The sequence below is a fragment of the Nannobrachium achirus genome (assembly GCF_963921795.1).
Source record: "Nannobrachium achirus genome assembly, chromosome: 16".
Classification (NCBI taxonomy): domain Eukaryota; kingdom Metazoa; phylum Chordata; class Actinopteri; order Myctophiformes; family Myctophidae; genus Nannobrachium; species Nannobrachium achirus.
The window spans coordinates 51301697-51322218 of NC_137823.1; the positions used below are offsets into that span (position 1 = coordinate 51301697).

A 20522-nucleotide genomic window follows, 5' to 3' on the forward strand; every position below is an offset into this window, starting at 1 on the left:
GCAGGCAGGCAGGCAGGCAGTGCTGAGCCAGCACTGTGCAGTTTACAAAGGAAGGAACAGGCTTTACTCTGGGAGGACGCAAGGAGCATCACTGACCCAAATGCTCACTTCCCTCACTGACCTCTTTTTAGTCTGCAGCTCTCAAGAATGAGGATGTGTGTTACCTGGCCTTCTTTCCTTTTTTTATCTTCTTCTTCTTTTCTGTTTGCAATTCATAGATCTTGTCACTCAGAAGTACAGTAGGTGGGGGCGAAAAAAAGGCCAGTGTTAACCCGTGAGGTTGTAGAGATGAGTTTTAGAAACACAGCAGTTTTGGGATTAAAGCACTTAAGCTATTGTCTATACCAGTAGTTCTCAACCTGTGGGTCGGGACCCCCAGGGGGGGGGGGGGGGGGTCCCCAAATTATTTTGAGGGGTGCCCAGATGATTAACTTTCTCGTTTTCTCAATCAACAGTAAACAAATCAACATAAAGTTTAAGTCTATAGAGGGTATCTGCACATTTCTAAAGTGACAATTTAAGGACTTTTTAATAACTCTAAATTTACAATTTAAACATTGGCCAAACTGTCAAAAATTAGAGGCAGAAATTGTGAAAATAGCCGATCTACAGTACATGCTCACAACGCCTCACGTTGCGAGGCGTTGTGAGCATGTAGATCGGCTATTTTCACAATAAAACCGTGTTATTGAAAATGTAATGGCTCAACTCTTAGTGCTCGTCAGGGTGGGGGGTCCCCAGTTAAAATATGGTTATTTTGGAGGTCGCGGCCTGAAAAGGTTGGGGACCACTGCTGGTCTATACTTCATAAACTTGACCTGAGTCGGCTCCGGTACTTGTTCCGATCTTTTTTCCCCACCTCTACGCCAAATCTCTTTGTTGAAAATAGCTGATCTACGCATCGCGTTTGGGACTGGTCGTGAGCTTTTAGATCAGCTATTTGCAGCAAATATCCCCCCCCCCCCCCCCCCAGAATAGGGATGCTAGGATTAGAGGGAGGTCTGTGGGGGGACAGGAGGACACTCTACGACGTGAACATTTCTGTGTGTAACCATTGATCACATTCCAAAACCCAGACCTGAAAACGGAGAGCGCGCAGAGACATTAAACGTGGTTGGTGACACTCTGGGGACATCTTACCCTCGGCCACCGGTTCAGAGTGTCACCAAGAGACGATTAAGACAAAAGGGGTCCCTGCAGTTTAACAGTCCACTCCTGCCATTACACTCATAACCCACTGCGCAAATGGCTTTAACGATGGGGTAATAAGAGCCATTACCGCAGATCGCCCCATTAATGCAGAAGTCCTTCAGCGCCCCAAACATACAGACCCAGGGTAGAGATATGTATTGTTTTTCTTTTTCCGTTTCGTTGTTATTCCACCACACGTAGTCGTGGCAAAGAGCTGGATGTGTGACATTTAGCCTAGCACATGCAAAGCAAATTTACATGCCTGTGCACTGACTCTAATACACTACTCTGATTGTATGGTGCACAGAAGAAAAACGACTTTCTAGAGTAGATATTTTTCATTTCGTTTTTTGGACACTGCTCCTAAATGGCTTCAAATCACACAAAGCAGTACACAGTATCTCTAAAGTCATGTCATCAACATGGATCTGTCTCATTTGCCATATTCCCTCCTGATTGCCTACGACTGCCTTCTAAAGTTTGTGTATGTGACGGGACGGTCGCTTATCTCCCGATTAGGGAGTCTTACTGGTTTTATTTGCAAAGCTAACTTCGCTGAGTTGGGATATTTCAACTTGAGCGAAGATGAGGATGTTTCACGCGACAATTCCCATCTTCGCTTTGACCTCATATATAATTGCGCCACATGAAAAATATCTCAGCCTCCTGTGTGAACGCACCCTGTACAACGGAACGAAGATCGCCAATTCACAAGCTCACAACAACACTTTGCATCTTGAAGTACAGAATAAATTAAGCAAAACACTGAGCCTGGACAGCATACAGTAAAATCCTTAGTGTTCATTTAAACTAAAAAAAATACACAAATGGAGCCAAATGGACCCGGAAAGAGTCCTCAGTTCAACGTGTATGAATGCAGAAGGCTGTAACTCACCGCTAGGCAGCCGATGAATGGATGCTACACTTACACATCGTTGTATGTTGTAACCTTGTATGTCCAAAACTGTTACTTTTCAGGAAACGGGAAAAGAAAAGAACCTGCGTCTCAATGGATCCAATGTAGTTATCATTTAGTCATAAGCTCTTATTAATACTCTTAATTGGTTCAATATTACTAAAACCCACAGACAGACTAAACAACTTTAAATAATGGAGATACAAGGTTTCTGCCTGACACTGACAGTGATGACATGCTTGTGGTGGAAACTGGGGAAGAATGATGGTGTGGATGTGGACGGAGGTCAGAGGTTCGCTGCTAATTTGTGCAGCTGCTAACACTCACGTCATGGAAGACACACACACACACACACACACACACACACACACACACACACACACACACACACACACACACACAGACACACTGCCCATGTGGTGGGAAGTCACTACGTTAAGTGCATTTACTCAAGAACTGTCCTGACACACTTTACTTGAGTGTGTACATTCTTCTCCACTATTATACTTCTACTCCACTACATCCCAGAGGCAGATAGGCTATTGTTCTTTTTACTTTACTGCAATTATTTTAAGACTTTAGTTAGTTACTTTGCAGATTTAGATTATTAATACAAGACATGCATTTATTAAAGGAGTAGTTCACCCCCAAAACAGTTTTTCTATTGATTACTAACGCCATGGAGACTTGAGTTCAATAATATTTTTTGTATTTGTCGCATTCCTAAGACAAAAAAGAAAAAAATATTATAGTAAATTTACCCCCATTGATTCTGGATGGGGACCCATTTGGGTCAGAATCAGTAGGGGTAAATCTACTTGACCCTTGACCCTAAATACCCCCATTGATTCTGACCCAAATGCATTTGGGTCCCAATTCAGGGCCTTGTATTTGGGTCCCCATCCAGAATCAATGGGGGTAAATTTACTATAATATATATATTTTTTTGTCTTAGGAATGCAACAAATACCAAAAAATATTATTGAACTCAAGTCTTCATGGCGTGACTAATCAATAGATAAATCTTTTTGGAACAAAAATACATTTTGAAAATACATGGAAATGGGACATTATGCATAATGAGTACTTGTACTTTTGGTACTTTAAGTTTACACTTTTGTGCTTTCACTTTGAACACAGTTTAGTTATAGCAGAGCGTTTCTACATTGTGGTATTGATACACACTAGCCATGTGCACATCTACCATTTAGCGCCACCATCAGGCCGATTTTAGCAAAACACATTTTTGGACACTGCTCCTACATATTTTGGCCAAAAAACACGCGAAGCGGTACACAGTATGTCTAGAGTCATGTCATCAACATGGATCTGTCCCATTTTGCGCCACCATCAGGCCGATTTTTCCAAACACATTTTTGGACACTGCTCATACAGATTTTGGCCTAAAATCACACAAAGCGGAGCACAGTATTTCTAAAGTCATGTTATCAACATGGATCTGACCCATTTCCCATATTCCCTCCTGATTGGCTACGACTGCCTTCTAAAGTTTGTGTACAGTATGCGACGTGATGGTGGCTTATCTCCCGATTAGGGAGTCTTACGGGTGGTATTGATACACTCTAGCCATGTGCACATCTAGACGTTGGGCCGCGGCAATCAGCGCCCTCTGATGTTTTATGTTCTGCGCATGGCTCGCTTCCTCTCGGATTGCCTCGCTCTTTCACTCCTGCTTTGCTTCTGTCACTCACTCTCTCTCTCTCTCACACACGCACACACACACACACACACACACACACACACACACACACACACACACACTCACGCGGCACGCACGCACGCACACACACACACACACACACACGCCCTCTCTCTCTACCTCCGTATCGCTCACATGTAGCCTACTCTCTTCCTTGTTCCCTGGCTCCCCAGGCTCTCTCCCCCCCCTCCCTCCCTCCCTCCCTCCCCTCCCCTCCCTCTCTCTACAAGGCCCTCTAGTCTCATTATTACCTCTGTCTTTTTATTAGGCCCATTAGGGCTCTTAGGAGGCCTGTAATGATATTAAATGAATAGAGAGTGAACTGCTGTCTGTTTTAGACCCGGGCCTCTCAATGACAGCTTCAAGCTTCACTGCCAGCCACTCAGTCACTCCATTGTGCTGAATAGTGGTCGAATTATTTACCTGCTTAAGCTGCTGCTGCGTTCCTGGAGGCCATTTGTTATTCCTTTTGTTCTGTTTGCAGCTTAATTTAAGCACTTTCACCCTGGCTGGCATCCCTAAAAATTCAACAACTATTCAAAAGAATCGTCCGAAAATATTGTCACGTTTTGCGCTTGTAGATCATCTATTTTTGAATAGTCGAAGTTGAAGTAGGCCTTCATCTCTGCTATCGTAATACAGTATTTTGATGGCACCAAAACGGTGTCATATTTCCTAATATCTATTTACCGGTATATGATCAAATTGCTTGCTCTGTACAATACACGGTTCACTTTATGTGCTGCAGAAATCATGTTAATCTACATCCATAGTGTCTCAAGCACATGGAAAGACGCTCTGTTAATTCCCATTAATTTCCTTTGGGTGCAGAGGAAACCCTGAAAGATTTATGTTACCTTTTTTTCCCTTCTTTTTTTTCTTTCTTTTTTTTTTTTGTCACCTCAAGCCAAAGGGAACGGGAGACAGAGATATAGGCATTTCTCCACTGTTTGCTCGATATTGTGTCATGTTTGGTCAAACGGCAGGAAATCACTGCGGTGAAATATTGATATTTCATCAAGGAGAATCACCCTCCACACTCACACTTAGCTCAGCCTCCTCCTCCGGGCGCAGTACCTGAGGCAGCCCCCAGGGAGCCACGCTGCAGTGGCAGAAGATGTACTCGCATGTTTTACTTACAGTAAAAACTGAAATGTCACAATGTAGAACTACTCTGTAAACAAGTAAAAGCCCTGTCATCTAAATCCACAAAGTAAATAGTTACTAAAGCTGTCACATAATTGTAGTGGAGTGGTGTAAATTAAACAAATATATACTGTATATCATCACTGTCGGGTAGAAACCTTGTATCTCCAAGTTTCAAATTTGTATGTATGTTTTTTTTTCTTTTTGCAAAGTAAAGCCTTGCTTACATGCAAGGCCGTCGCACAAAAGTAGTGAAAAGAGCAGATCTACAAGCATACAACGCGTGCTTGTAGATCGACTGTTTTCACTAGTTTAGTTCATTTTTTAAATAATAAATACAAAATGAACGTTTTTGGACATACAAGGTTTTCACCCGACAACGATGATATATATACTATTATAAGTAAGCGCAGCACTTGTGTAAATGTCCTAATTAATGTCCACCACTGCCAGGAAGTAACACTTTTACTTAAAGAAATTGAAAAAAATATGGTTGAAGTTTGTGACAGACAGATAACAGCTGTTGAACATGTCTTTGCTCACCAGATATTACACTTATATATCACACAGCGACACCGAATAAAATGTCTATGCATTTCCACCGTGTGCTACTGTACTGTGTTGTGTGGCCCCCGACAGCGCTCCCATCCCCCTACTAAACATGTACCGGATGTCCTCCATCAACTGTCTGTTTGTCAGATGTGACGCTTAGATCGATCCCCCCCTTCGCATTTGGTGGGCTGATTACAATCTACTAATCAATGACACCCATAGCACTCTTTTCTCTCTTTCTCTCTCTCTCTCTCTCATTCACTCACTCCCTCTCGTTTTCTTTCGTTTGCTTGATAACAGCCGTCGGGGGGTGGGAGGGGGTCTCTTATTACCGGGCCCCTGTCCCGTTCCATGCAACCTCAGATTTGAATGCACTGGTTTATACATAGCCACGCACGGGTGTCGCACACCGAAAATAGCCAATCTGCAAGCTCGGAGCGTGTCACGCTGCAATGCGTTGTGGACTTGTAGATCGGCTATTTTTGGTGCTCGACGCCGGCGTGCGACTAACTATAAATCAGGCGTTGAGGGAAACGACTGGTGCCTTCAAGGTCCCGGTCAATACCCCAATCACCTTTCTATTCAGTATGGAGAGGTGAAAGGCATTGTGGTGCTTGAAGTCCTTTCAGCTGTCTGTCTGTTTGACGTGGCGTGGGTGAGGGGATGACCTCTGTCCATAAAGGTATTGTTAGCCAGAGTTGGGGAAATATTCAACAATACCATAGGCAGAAACATTTCTGTATTTAAATGGATTTTGAGAGTTTCACTATTTCAGAGATTACACTTCATAATAGCTATCTCTGTATGAGGTTATTTTCATAACAAATTCCTTAATTCGTTTTTTTTCTTTGTCAGTGTACAGAAAATTGCTTCATGAATCCAATCTGTAATGAAATCATTATTTAATTTCCCCATACGTTAACACACACGGTTCTCAAAGTCAGGTCCGAGGACCTCCGGGGGCCCAAATGGAACTCTTGAGAGTGGAACATGGAACCAAATGCCAAATGGGCCATGTAAGGTCCCATTTTGGTCCCACGTGTACACTCTCAGAGTTAAATAAACATCCCAGCGAGGGACCCCAATCTACACGAGTTAACTGAGTTAACTAATCATCAACCCAAAACATGGAAACGGTGTAGAATGACAGGTGGATCTGGCCTCACTGAGGAGCGACTCAGACGTGTGTGTGGACAGCAGGAGAGCTCTGCCTGTTGACAAGGAGAGCTTCCAGCAGCCTGGAGTCATGTTTCAAAGGCTTTAACCCTCTGATTTATGTCACTCCCTCAGCGGCTGGTCTGGAGCCGACCTGGGGGTCCAAATGGTCTATATCGCTTGAGAGTGTACAAATTGAACTTGTTTTCCTTTCTTTTCTTTGGGACCCCGATCTACGCTGTACAAATGTCAGTGTTAATTTAACTTACAGACCTGTATTTGGACCCTGGTGGATCCCAGGCCCAATGTTGAGAAACAGTCTGTTTCAAACAGGGCTTTATTGGGTATGGCTCTGCAGATTGCACAGGGATGCTATGCAATTTGCCATTTACAATTTAGGCATTTCTTTCCAGAGCAACTTGGAATAAACAGGTAAATAATGACATAAATAGAATGCAGAGAGGACAGTGTAGTGCCTCAAAAGATGCAATTATTAGACCCGTCTTATATTTTGTAATTTAATAGTACTAGCCCTTACCCGTTCAAAGATATGAGCTCTGAAATGATGTGCAGTGTGTGGGTTATGGGGTGTGCACTGTGCACACAGTATATGAGGGATGGAAAGTAACTTTAACTGGTGCTTACATGATAATATGTAGGAGCATCAATGTAAGAAATACCCGTTTCGCTTAATGGCTACAGAGATACTGTGTACCGATCTGCATGATTTTTGGACAACATCTATAACGGGGCCAGACAACCCCCCCCCCCCCCCCCAAGCCTCATGCTAGATGCAGAATAGATAGTAGATACACCATAAAAATGCTAATATACAGCATATGATTTGTGAAAGTGACAAACGGGCTTCACAGTTATGTCAGGTGTGTTCATATACTTATGGTGATGCGATTTCAGATCAATTGCTCCAGCCATTGAGGAGAAACGCTGTGACAGACACTCAGACACTCAGACAGACAGACAGACAGACAGACAGACAGACAGACACTCACTCAGACATTCCGAAAATTATATGTTAGATTGTCTTTTTTTGGGGGCTTTTATGCCTTTATTGATAGGACAGTAGAGAGTGACACGCAGCAAAGGTCATCGGGAACGGAATTCGAATCCACGACACGCTGTTAGGCTGGCATTGCACCTAGGGTGCAAAAAAAAAAAAAAAACAGACAGATTTTGAAAATATTCAGATATTGACTCCATTAACCTGCAGGCAGCGAGCACAAGACATTTGATGCTGATTAGTTTAGTGGTTTGTGAGATAAGCCGCAAACATACACACACACACAAACATTTAGGGTGCATACAGGGCACATACTGTACATACAGTATGAACATATGTTCTATAATATACGGCTCACCCCCAGTTAACCACTTGAGGCGAAAATAGCAAATGTACAAGCTTGTAGATCAGCTATTTTTGGCAAAGAGGTTTTAGTGGGCAGAAAGAGCGCACCAAGTGCCAACTCAAGTCAGTTTTACTAAACACAGTGGTTAAACGTAGTCAAACATCTTTCTGTCTGTATTCTTCCCCAGGTTTTTCCACTCTCTCGCTGGCAGACCAGATGAGTCTACTGCAGAGTGCCTGGATGGAGATCCTGGTGCTGAGCATCGTGTTCCGCTCGCTGCCCTGCGAGGAGGAGATGGTTTACGCAGAGGACTACGTGGTGGACGAGGAGCAGGCCAGGCTGTCGGGCCTGCTGGACCTGCACGTGGCCATCCTGCCCCTGGTGCGGCGCTACAAGAAGCTCCGCATGGAGAAGGAGGAGTTTGTCACGCTCAAAGCCATCGCACTCGCCAACTCAGGTAAGATCACTTGATGATATTTTGTTCACCGCGCACGCGTGCGCACACACACAGGCATGCATGCAACAATACACTCAGACCAACAGTACTAGACCAGTAAGATGCCTAAGGGCGAAAAGCGACCTTACCCTAAAGGGCAAGGTCGCGCCATGTCTTGGCCATCTGACCAGTGATGTATATCGGACCAGTTACCCATATGGAAACCCCTGGTACCCATAGATATTCACAGATATGGGCTTAATATTGATGACATCAGGGATCTTCATGAATGGGCATAAAAGGGATTTGGTTCCCCTGGCATCACAGGGATCTCCATATATGGGCATAAAAGGGATTTGGTTCCCTGGCATCACAGCGATCTCCATATATGGGCATAAAAGGGATTTGGCTCTGACATCACAGTGTCAAATGTCAAGTGTGTTCAAATGGCTCTGAACACAATTTGTTAGACCTGACCAATACTGGGCCCTGATTGGTCACCCAACTCTTCGGGGTGAGGAAATTGATTCCAGCTACACCAACAGACCATGAAAGTCGCTTAAAATGTAGGGGGTAATTGAGCATTCGTATAGGGACAGTTGAACTTGAACAAATCAAATAAAGATGAGGCTATATTCATTTATTAAAAAAAGATATATATACATGGGGTGCCCGCTACCATACCCATACCACACATAGGCTCTGATGCCTGACAGCGTGCCGCAGGTTCGAATCCCGACCATTGCTGTGTGTCACTCCCCATCTCTCTCCCCATTTCCTGGCAGTCTACTGTCCTATCAATAAAGGCATAAAGGCCCCCAAAAAACAAATCTTATTTTTATACTTAAAATAGTTACTCCCGAAATGCACCAAATGATTTATGTTGACCAAAACAAGGCGTTCTCTCATTTTTCATCATTTGGCCAAATTGCCTTTCATTCCATTCCCCAAGCGGAGAAGAAGTCACCCTGCTACCTTGACAGGGAAGAACATCTCTATGGCATATCTCTAATAAATCTGGAAATCCTGACACGTAATTAAAACAAACAAAGAAATAAAACAAAAAAAATTGTCAACTGATTGCGTATCTCCCAAGCCGATCACGGGCGTCGCGGTGACGGCTAGGCGATAAGAGGGGACAGAAAGGTCAGGAACATGGCTATTTAATTAAACACCAACCCCTCCCACCCCCACACCCCCACGCCCCACCCTGTGTGAGAACGTAAGTGTGTGGCCTATGTATCTATATTTTAATGTGTGAGTCTGTGCTTGTGCGTGTGCATGTGCGCGCGAGTGCATGTATGTCGTCACTGACTGTCGGGCAGAGAAACCTCGTATCTCCAAGTTTCAAATTTGTACGTTATTTCCGCCAAGTAAAGCCCTGCTTCATCATACAAGACTGTAGTGAAAGCACAAAAGTAGTGAAAACAGAAAATCGTCTGTTTTCACTAGTTGCGACCGTCAGGTCACAGTTACTATCAAAACCTCCACCGGCTCCACCGGCGCCGCGTCACACTTTTCACCTACTCATATCTCCGCAACCGTTGCCCCTATCCATGCCAAATTTTGCACACACATTCCTTGGCCCACTTCTAGCGCCACCATGAGGCCGATTCTTTCAAGAACATTTTTGACACTGCTCCTACAGATTTTTCCCTAAAATCACGCAAAGCGGTACACAGTATCTCTACAGTCATGTCATCAAAATGCATCGGTCCCATCTAGCGGCACCATCAGGCCAATTTTTTAAAAACACATTTTTGGACACTGCTCCTACAGATTTTGCCCTGAAATCACGCAAAGCTGTACACAGTATCTCTAAAGTCATGTCATCAACATGGACAGACCAATTTGTGTATACATGCGACCTGATGGTCGCTTATGTATACACAATATACGCTTATCGATTAGGGAGTCTTACTGGTTTAGTTTTTAAATACAAAACGAATGGTCTTGGACATACAAGGTTTCCACCCGACACCGACGATATATGCGTGCGTGTGTGTGTGGCGTACGACTGCGCGTAACTGTCACATTGCGCTCTCCTTCTCTCTCTCTCTCTCTCTCTCTCTCTCTCTCTCTCTCTCTCTCTCTCTCTCTCCATATCTCCATAACAGTGGCGTGGCTGGCAGCCCCAGCCAGGGGGAGAGAGAAGATATATTTAGCATTTCATTAGGAAAACAGGGGCTGTCAATAAAATGTGTTAAGTGGAGTGGAATGAGCGTCGGGGAGCGACGGGCCTCGTTTGTTCCCGATGTGAAGATGCTGCGCCCGTATCGACAGTTTGCTTTTCATGAGGCCCTCCCCCTCCCCACCCCCCCAATCCCGCCTCCTCCCCTCCCTCCCTCCCCCCCTTACTAATCAATGCCTGTTAGGAGTCTTTTCTCCTGCCTGACTGAAAAAAAAAAATGAAAAATGCTGAGTGCAGTGCTTTTTAGTCTTCAGATGACAAACTCTCCATGGGTGAGTTGGGCCAGGGAGAGAGGAGAGGAGGAAAGAGGGAAGCGGTGTTGTTTTTGACAGCAAATTTTGATTTCGTTTTAGTCATAGTCTTTTGAATAAAGTTTAACTTGGTTTTAGTCATGATTTAGTCACCTGAAAAGTATTAGTTTTAGTCTAATTTTAGTCGACTAAATCTACAGTTGATTTAGTCAAATGAAATGTATTTTGGCAGGCCTTGATTGCATCGTAATGACTGACGTTTTAGTCTAATTTTTACTTTGTTGACGAAATTGCATCACAGCTTAGTTTTTATTTCGTTTTTATTTAGTTTTCGTCAGTGAAAAAAACGCAGTCGACAAACATTTTTCGTCATAGTTTTTAGTCGACGAAATCAACACTGGAGGGAAGGGAGGGGGGAAATGTGGGATTGGGCGGGGTGGGGCGGGGGATTGGGAGGATTGGGGGTCTAGTTTGGGGCGGGGTAGAAAAGACACAGAAGTGTTTGGAGAAAGGTAAAGGGAGACGTGTGAGAGAGGACGGGACGAGGGCCTGGGCGCCGGGGCTCAGGGAGGGCGAGAGGGCAGCTTTCGGCTTCGTTTGAACAGCGTAGTCTGGGAGAGGCCGGCCGGGGCTCCGGAGGGGGTCCCTGTGGGTGTGACAGCTGTGGAAATTCATGGCCATTGATTTTGTAATTAGCGGAGTATCGACGGGATTGACGCCCAGGCTGCTGACGGATTACATGGAAATTGTTTCTTCAAAGTTAGTTTTGCATTCCGCCCCTAACCCTTCCTGAACACACCCCCACACACACACAGAACCCCGCTCGCACAGTCGCTCTCTCTCTCACGCACGCACACGCGCGCGAACGTGTGTGCGCGTGTACACCCACACACACCATAATGTTCACAGTCCCTTGCATATCGTCACTGTCGGGCAGAAACCTTGTACAGTATCTCCAAGTTTCAAATTGGTATGTTTTTTCACCAAGTAAAGTCCTGCTTCATCATACAAGACTGTCGCACAAACGTAGTGAAAACAGCCGATCTACAAGCACACTACGCCTCGCACCGCGAGGCGTTGTGTGCTTGTAGATCGGCTGTTTTCACTAGTTTAAATCATTTTTAAAATGAAAAATGCAAAACAAACCGTTTTGGACATACAAGGTTTTCACACGACAACGACGATATACATTCACTCTTACACACACACACACGACAAACGTTTTCCCTTGTTCTCTCTCTCTCTCTCTCTCTCTCTCATGCAGACACACACGCACGCACACAAACCCACACACACACACACACACACACACACACACACACACACACACACACACACACACACACACGCACACACCCACGCACACACCCATCACACAGGCGAACGGGGATCTGATCAGTATTAACACAAAGGTTTCAAATGAAGAGCGCTGCTGCTGGAACACATGTGCGGTCCACATAGCCTACTTAATTTCCCAAGATAGAAACGCAATTTACACAGAAGCTGCGACTGGTAAAAGAGACTTAATCAGTCAGTTAGGAACATAATTAGCCTTGTACTTTCCTTTTTTCTGCCTCATTTACACGTCCATACTTCGCTCCACAACTTTTGAGACAAATGGTGGCGGTTGCGGCTGATTTAATTCCGTTAACCACCTCCTCGAGTCTTGTTTTAGCAGGTTTTGTAATCCGAACGTTCGCGAACGGATGAGTCGAAACAGCCCAGCGTATTTCCGGTCGTACCTGTGGCAATTAGCGGAAGGCGGAAAACGACGTAGGCCAGGGACGTGCAGAGAATGTTAGTTAGGCAGGGGCTGAAATTTTCGTGCAAAAATAGAAAATAGCTTAGTTTAGTTTGGTTTAGTTTATTTGATCAACTCATACATTTATACAAGTCGTACATCCACATAATCATTGTTACAGGTTATCAAAAGGAATAGGCTGAAGCTGAAAGCTTGTGAATGCCTATCCTACATATTCATGAATTAAGACATTGATTAGTTATAAGTGTTCAAGTGTTCATATAGCAGACCTCCAAGCTCACAACGCGCCGATGCGTTGTGAGCTTGGAGCTTGGCTATTTTCGATACTTCATACCACACTAAACTAAGCATAAAAAGGCAATACTAGAGATGTGGCTTGGATTCCCACACAGAGAGGGCAATTCTTTCAGCATAAGATGCTGCATTCAAGTTCAGGAGAGTTTGGCAAGGCAATTCTCTTGAATGCTGCCTTCAGGTATGGCATGTAAAAAGAGGACATTTGTGTTTCTTTCACCATAGTAAAAACTGCATTTATGGTCTGGAGAGGGCACTTTTTACAGACGGATAAAAGGTCAGGGGCTCGAGCCCCCTTTCGATGTCTATGTGTGCACGTGCCTGGACGTAGGCATTCAAACTAAAGAGTTTTAAAAGGGAACGTCGTCTTTGCTGTGCTCGCTGACAGACTGCCTGGTTGAACCGGCTGAAAGCAAGCCAAGAATCTCGTCCATTATGACATTCTCACTCGGTCCGGTCCTTTGGAGGACAGGCACATAGACGACATATTCTTCTTTTTTTTCCCCTCCCACCACTCCAACTTGTAGACTTATACATGGAGAGCAGTTTTTTAATAAGTCTCAACTGGTTTTATTTTAGAGCCTATACATAAGGGGGCCAACTGCTCTTTCTTATGGAAATTAAGGCCATCTGCCGCCATCGTTCAGCTGAACGATATCCTAGTAATGCAGCCATCTGAATTCATTAGCAAGGGGGATGTATGTGGTCCATGATACCCAAAGAAATGAATCTTTTTCCCTGTGCCACTGTATATTTATACAGCCTACAGTACCCCCCCCCCCCCCCCCCCCCACACACACACACACACACACACACACACACACACACACACACACACACACACACGCACACACACACACACACCACCACTCTCTCTCTCTCTCTCCCCCCTTTCTCCCTAGAGCCTTGGCCATACATAGGCATTTATTTAAGGCCAGTCATTAACCACGAGCGAGAGAGAGAGCGAGAGAGAGAGAGCCTTTCTCCAAAATTGGATGTTTGCGAAAGAGATGCTGCAGAATTTCAAACAAGTCAATATCGTTGCAAAACACCAAGTTGTTGTTTTTTTCTTCCTCCCCCCCCCCCCCTGTTTTTCTTTCGTAGCTACAGGCCTCTTCTTTGTCACGGTGTAGAGTGCCAGAAAATGGTTTTATGATTTTCATATCTAATTTTAAGCATGAAAGCTATATGAATTTATTTAATCTCTAAACTGTGTTCTGCAAAACAGTAGGGAAGTGACTGTCGTTGAATTGTTGTGATATCTTGGTCTGTGTTTTCTCTTTTTCTTTCTTTCTTTCTTTCTTTCTTTCTTTCTTTCTTTCTTTCTTTCTTTCTTTCTTACTGTCCTTTCACTGTCCTCCCCCTTCCCTTCTGTCAGACTCAGAGGCAAATATTGCGCCACAATTATTTGAAAACTTTAGTTACTAGTTATTTGTAAGCCTTATATAAATTTGGCCATTTGAAAATAGCCTATGTACAAGCTCACAATGAGTCGCAATGCTTGTAGATCTGCTATTTTCTAAAGATCTTTAGACATTGCATATACATTTGAAAACTTGTGAAATGGGACATTCTGCATAACGAGTACATTTTACTTTTGGTACTTATACATTCTGATATTGATACTTTTGTACTGTTATTCAAATAAATGTCCACCACTGGAAATGATTATTGTGACCGTAGGTCGCAGTTTACTATCAGAACCGTCACAGCTTGTCCATGTCTGTCCAGTCGTCCGGACGGGTAACGCCTGACACTGTGGTTCCTGTGACACATCATTGTGACATCACAGGTGGCATCACAGTGATGTCAGATACTCAGAGCAGGCATAAAAGGTATTCTGTTAGGGATCTCCATATATGTGCATAAAAGGGATCGTATCCCAGATGATGCCCTGTTAGGAGAACCACACTAACAGAATCCATATATGGCCAAGACAGATGGCGCGACCTCGCTTTTTGCCCTTAATAACCAGAATCGTACTGGTTATTCTTATGTTTATTTCTTTCTTCCTTATCTTATGTCCCTGTCCTCCTTCTCCTCCTGCCAGACTCCATGCACATAGAAGACATTGAGGCGGTGCAGAGGCTCCAGGACTCCCTTCACGAGGCCCTGCAGGACTTTGAGGGCTCCCAGCACCCCGAGGACCCCCGGCGGGCGGGCAAGCTGCTCATGACGCTCCCCTTGCTCCGCCAGACCGCCGCCAAGGCCGTCCAGCACTTCTACAGCATCAAGGTGCAGGGCAAGGTCCCCATGCACAAACTGTTCCTGGAGATGTTGGAGGCCAAGGCTTGATGATGATCGGTAGCGAGCGAGACGTTTGACTAGACGGTCGTATCACCCCGATCGAGGCCGCAGATAGCCTGCAAAGAATACACTGGTGCCCCAACTGACAGTGAAAGGATAAAACATGCAAAGGATGAGACTGATGATCTTTTTTTTTCTTCTTTTTCTTTTGGGGCCCAGCGAAGCACGGTCAGGACCTAGCTGGACCAATCAGTGACGTCTCGATTGGGGCCAAATCACAGCCCATATGGGGATGATCTTGACGTCATTACCAGGACGTCATATTGACTTTTTTGTTTGACAGGATTTATGTTGGTTGAAATCAGGTGATATTCTAGGCCTGATAAATATCATAGCTAGTTAGATATGTCCCAGAATATAACCTTAATAATAACAATAATCCTGTCAAACTAAAAAGTCCATATGACGTCCTGGTAATGACGTCAAGATCATCCCCATATGGGCTGTGATCTGGCCCCAATTGAGACGTTCCACTGATTGGTCCAGATCGTGACGTGCTTTTTTTGGGGGGGGGGGGGGGGGGGGGGGTCACCTTTAAATGGTGGCAAGCGTGAAAAGGAAACGGACGATGATTTGTTTGTTTTAAAAGAGGTAAATGTCGGCCTGATTAATGTGGGATCATGATATTGTGTATATAGACATGCTGTGTACAGAAATCAGGCAAACCATGGTCTTGTTATAACCAGAGACCCATTGTTCTATATCACCTGAAAGCTTCTGTGAATTTGTTTATCTTACTTTGGTCTCGAAAAATTGGAAGTGTGTTTAAATGTAAATGTCCTGATGATGAACTGTGTGGCTCCTCCGTGTGGCCATGTACGTTTCCCTTCTTTCATACTTTCTGATTTCAGTTGTTAAAGCAATAGTCCTCAACTGGTCAATATATAAATATGTGTACTGTATATTGTGTGAAATTGCACTGGGTTAGGGGGGGAAGAATTGTTAGACATATTCTTATATTCGTCATCAACCTCAAAGAAGCTGTGCCCGTCGCGGGCGTGTACTAAGATCCCCGAGTTCCTCGTAAACATATTTACCTCGTAGTAGCTTCATCGACTCAATTGTTATACTCAACTTGGTGCTTACTGTACGTACAGCAGGAAAAGTGGTTGGCTTATGAGCGTAGTTCACGAAACATTTGCACTAAGCATCTGGTTTATAAGTAACGTGGCAATAATGGGTATTGTTCTAGCAAGCTCTGTTTGGTAGTGTTTGTCAGTGGTTATTGCTTAGAAACTAACACCCAAGTTCTTGATCTCTCTCTCTCTCTCTCTCTCTCTCTCATTCTAACTTATTTCTCTTTCCCTCTCTGAGTATAGACCATATTCAGTGTCCTCGAGAATTATTGGTGATTAAAAGGGCTGAAAAGCCAAGCTATATTCTACTCAAAAAATCAACAACAACTATCCATTTTAATGGTCTGTTGATTCCCTATGTCTTATTCTCCAAAGATCACTTATGTTATTCTTATTTGCACAGCCTTGACACAGTCCAACTTCCTTTTTGGTCAAGTTCCAATACAGTATGTTACAGCCAGTGCAATTCGAACTGGCTCAAGTACAACCCATCTAAAACAACAGCTGGTTGACATGCTCTGTCTGGTGTTCTTTCCAGACTTTAAGAACTGTTGATAATGTTCTACAGTTGTTCTGCATGTTTCAGTTTAACCACATGAACCCAATAGAATCCCTATTCTGGGGGGCAAAAGATTCCGCGAAAAAATTGCGATCTACAAGCTCCCAATGGGTCACGTTTGTCGGCTTGTAGATCAGCTATTTCCGCTGAAGAGATTTTGTGTAGAGGCAAAAAAGAGGGGGGAAAGACTAGAGCCCTGGGGAACCCTGGCCAACTAAGTATAACTGATAAAGAGTCTGTGCAACAAGTAATGTGGCAACAATAATAAAGGGTAAAGAGTCTGTGCAATAATAATATGACACTTTTTGAGAATAAGACAAGTACATGTTGATTTAAAACGTTTATTAGTAGTTACAATTGAACAATGTATTTCCCGAGTATGGATATCATTTCCTGAACATAGAATATGGCTCATTATTGTTATTTGTCTTACACTTTCATTGTTGTTCAACCTTATTGAAGGTACTAATGATTGTTTCTGACACTGTATGTGTAAATGTCAGTGTACACTGACTGAGGTGCACAGAGTTATCTAACAAATATGTTTATTTCATCATTCACCGCTGAATATTTGAGCGAAAATGTCTAATATCTAGAGATATATAAACCAATTGCCAAACATATTCAAAGAAAGCAATCAAAATATGACATGGGTAATTATAGTACCTATGAACAAAGTCCTGATAATACACAGTTAAATCCTACACTCTCAGAGTGAAACTGACAGTCAGGATTTGGCTGTGCATGCCATTATCATAACTAAGATACAAACAATGCAAGGATTGATTAATCAGCTTCTCTTAGGGTTTTAGTGAAACTAATAATTATTGTCCCTTTGGAACACTTTAACGTGTAAAGTGCCATTAGCTTTCCTCCCCCTCATCAGGTAACTAGAAGAGAAAATCTAGGTGAACCCACATTAACCCGAGCAACTAAAGAGAATTAGTCAGAGGGTCCCCACTGGACCAGACCTGAACCACGATAGACTCGCTGTAATGAAATGCATAGATAACTTTAAAGTCATACAGTAGAAAACACACACACACACACACACACGGTTCCCATCACGCACTTCCCCAAAGTAATCCATCCACAGCAGGGATGAGGGATGCCACACAGTGAAAATCCTGGTGTTAATTCAACCATGGACCCTTATGGGTCCATGCGGTTCCATTTGTGCACTCTCTGGGTTGAATTAACACCAAGATTTTTACTGTGTATCAACTCTGCTGTAGTAGCAAGCCAAAGCATAGCGTCTTAAAGTACTTTTACAGTGAAAAGCAGAGTGTGAGCTCTGTAATACCGGGTAAAACAATATCTGTTGCATTTTCAACCAGCCACAGAGAATGGTTACAGTTTATACAGGCAACACATTGTGATTGCGGACTGGCTTTTCTTTTCCTTTGTCTTTTCTTGGCTGACTGTCTAGCCATGTCCATGTGTTTTTCAGCATTCAGAGGCATTCTCTGACATCCTCTGCTTCGTTGTGATGGCTAGCTGTTATGTTTTTAGTTCAATCAATATTTGCATTGATTGGACATTGACCATCTGTTTCCCCGTCAATACGAGGCACCGTGTTAAATCTCATCCTAACGAGTGACCATAAAAAAAAAAGAAAAAGAAAAACAGTCATACGTTTGTTCGCTGTTAATCCAACGCGCACGTGTCTGTACATGTTATCGAGGGAATTAATGTAGTTCAAATGGTAAGGGGGAAAAGGGAAAAAAAGAAGAAGACGTGTACATTTAAGTATGCCTCAGCAGTTCGTGGTTTGGAAGGCAAGGGAAGGATATACAAATATGTGGACATTGTGGCAAACATTTAACTATAACACTAAATAACCTTTGAACTTCAGATCAGCAGTATTCCACTGACTACCCCCACCTCCAGTTCACTTTGAAGAGTGATGTGGTAGATAATCGTTTCCCAAACTTACCCCTCAACTCAAATTAATCAAAAGAAAATAAAAGGGAAAAAATGCTTAATTTATTTTAAGAGACTAAAATGGTTCTACTGACTGTACATCCAATTAATTCTAATTGTCTCCTTAGCTGGAAATTCTCAATAGAAATGGAGCAATTAAATCTCTGCATCGGCTCCACCTTGGGGACGGGAGAGGTTTTCTGTTGGGCTGACAGAGCTGGTGGAGGGATTTGTCCAAAGCATTACAGAGTGTTTTTAACAGCTCCATAACAGAATGATCACTGGGCTATGCAAGGCAAATATAGCCACATAATGTACCTTGTGTTTGTCAAGCATCCGACTGATATTTAGTTGTGCTTTGTTTACAATGTGAACACACACACACACACAGTGCTGTACAGACTGCAAATGTATCGTGCATATTTCACCATACTGTGCTGTAGCTGCTGTGCACTGTTATAGTTCTGATTAGATACTGAACTTGACTTTAGATTTGTTTTGTGGGATTATTTGGTCCTGTAATGAGGTGTGTTAACAATGTTCAATTCTGTAATACCTGCTGTACATCAACCTGATTTAGATTAACGACGACCCACCTCGGCTGCTGCGTTCTACTAACCACTCTTTTTAAATGAAAGGGTAATTAAGCAAACATAATGATCTTGTATTTTGGTATGGGTGGGCTCTCATCTCACGCCTGTTTGTTTCTGTTGTTTGTTTGTTTCCCTTCTCCTGGTCTTTGTGTCGCAAAGCTGGAACCTAACATTGCTTTGTTTTATCGTGGATTTTGGACGGAGCGGCAGGATGTACCATATAGTAGCCCACCGTAGACCCTATACCTCAATTCATATTTTGAAAATTACACTGGGTTTGGAAGCGGGCCATGCGGGTTCCCTCGGGAATCAGTGGCACAGAAATAAAGTGACATCACTGACTGGGTATTAAAAAAAATGTAGATGAACCTACTGCAATTGGGGAACACATTCCCTCGGAGGAGAGAGCTTCTTATTCGCTGTTCCATTTGTGGACTTAACATCTTATCTCCATACACTCTGAGATGAGGAGATTTACATAAAACATGGAGGAACCTCCCTGGCCGCCACTGGTCCACGGTGTATAGAGGAAGCAGCCAGGTGTATGTACCATAGACATTTGATTACCCGAGGGGTTTGCTCCCCTCAAAAGCATCATGTTAGCGGTTGTGATATATGAATCAAGTTAAAAGGGAAGCTTTGGTTCGTTTTAATTATGAACTTACTTACCTCGTGCTCAGCAAAGGAAGGGGTAACTATGCACACATATTCACAGGTCGTACTGTAGGAAGACAAATTAAATAATAATATTAATATATTGGAACTGAAATAAGAAAAAAGGCCAGCCATTGTGGTTGGCTTATGTTGGACAGTATCATGTGGTATTTTCTTGTGTTTTTGTTTTGTTGTGTTCATGCCTACTGTACCAATGTGTAAATATGCTTTTTTTTTCCTTTTTTGGAGTGAGTCAGATCTAACAGTGCACTGAATGTACAGTGACAATAAAATCACATGGTTTATGTAATCCCACTCTACTTTTGTGTGTGTGTGTGTGTGTGTGTGTGTGTGTGTGTGTGTGTGTGTGTGTGTGTGTGTGTGTGTGTGTGTGCGTGCGCACATGTGTGATTCCGAGTTATTAATAGGGGT

General features: G+C 43.4%; 1 protein-coding gene across 1 annotated transcript in view; it reads left to right on the forward strand.

Moving 5' to 3' along the window:
- LOC308300502 (steroid hormone receptor ERR2-like) overlaps positions 1-15273 on the forward strand; it is a gene marked incomplete at both ends in the record, with an annotated part of 63833 nt that extends 48560 nt beyond the window's left edge. The window contains 2 exons of the mRNA XM_080744345.1: positions 8232-8501; positions 15029-15273. Of these exons, the coding sequence (XP_080600471.1) occupies positions 8232-8501; positions 15029-15273 (515 nt within the window). The remainder of the gene's footprint in view (positions 1-8231; positions 8502-15028) is intronic.
- Between the last annotated feature and the right edge of the window lie 5249 nt (positions 15274-20522).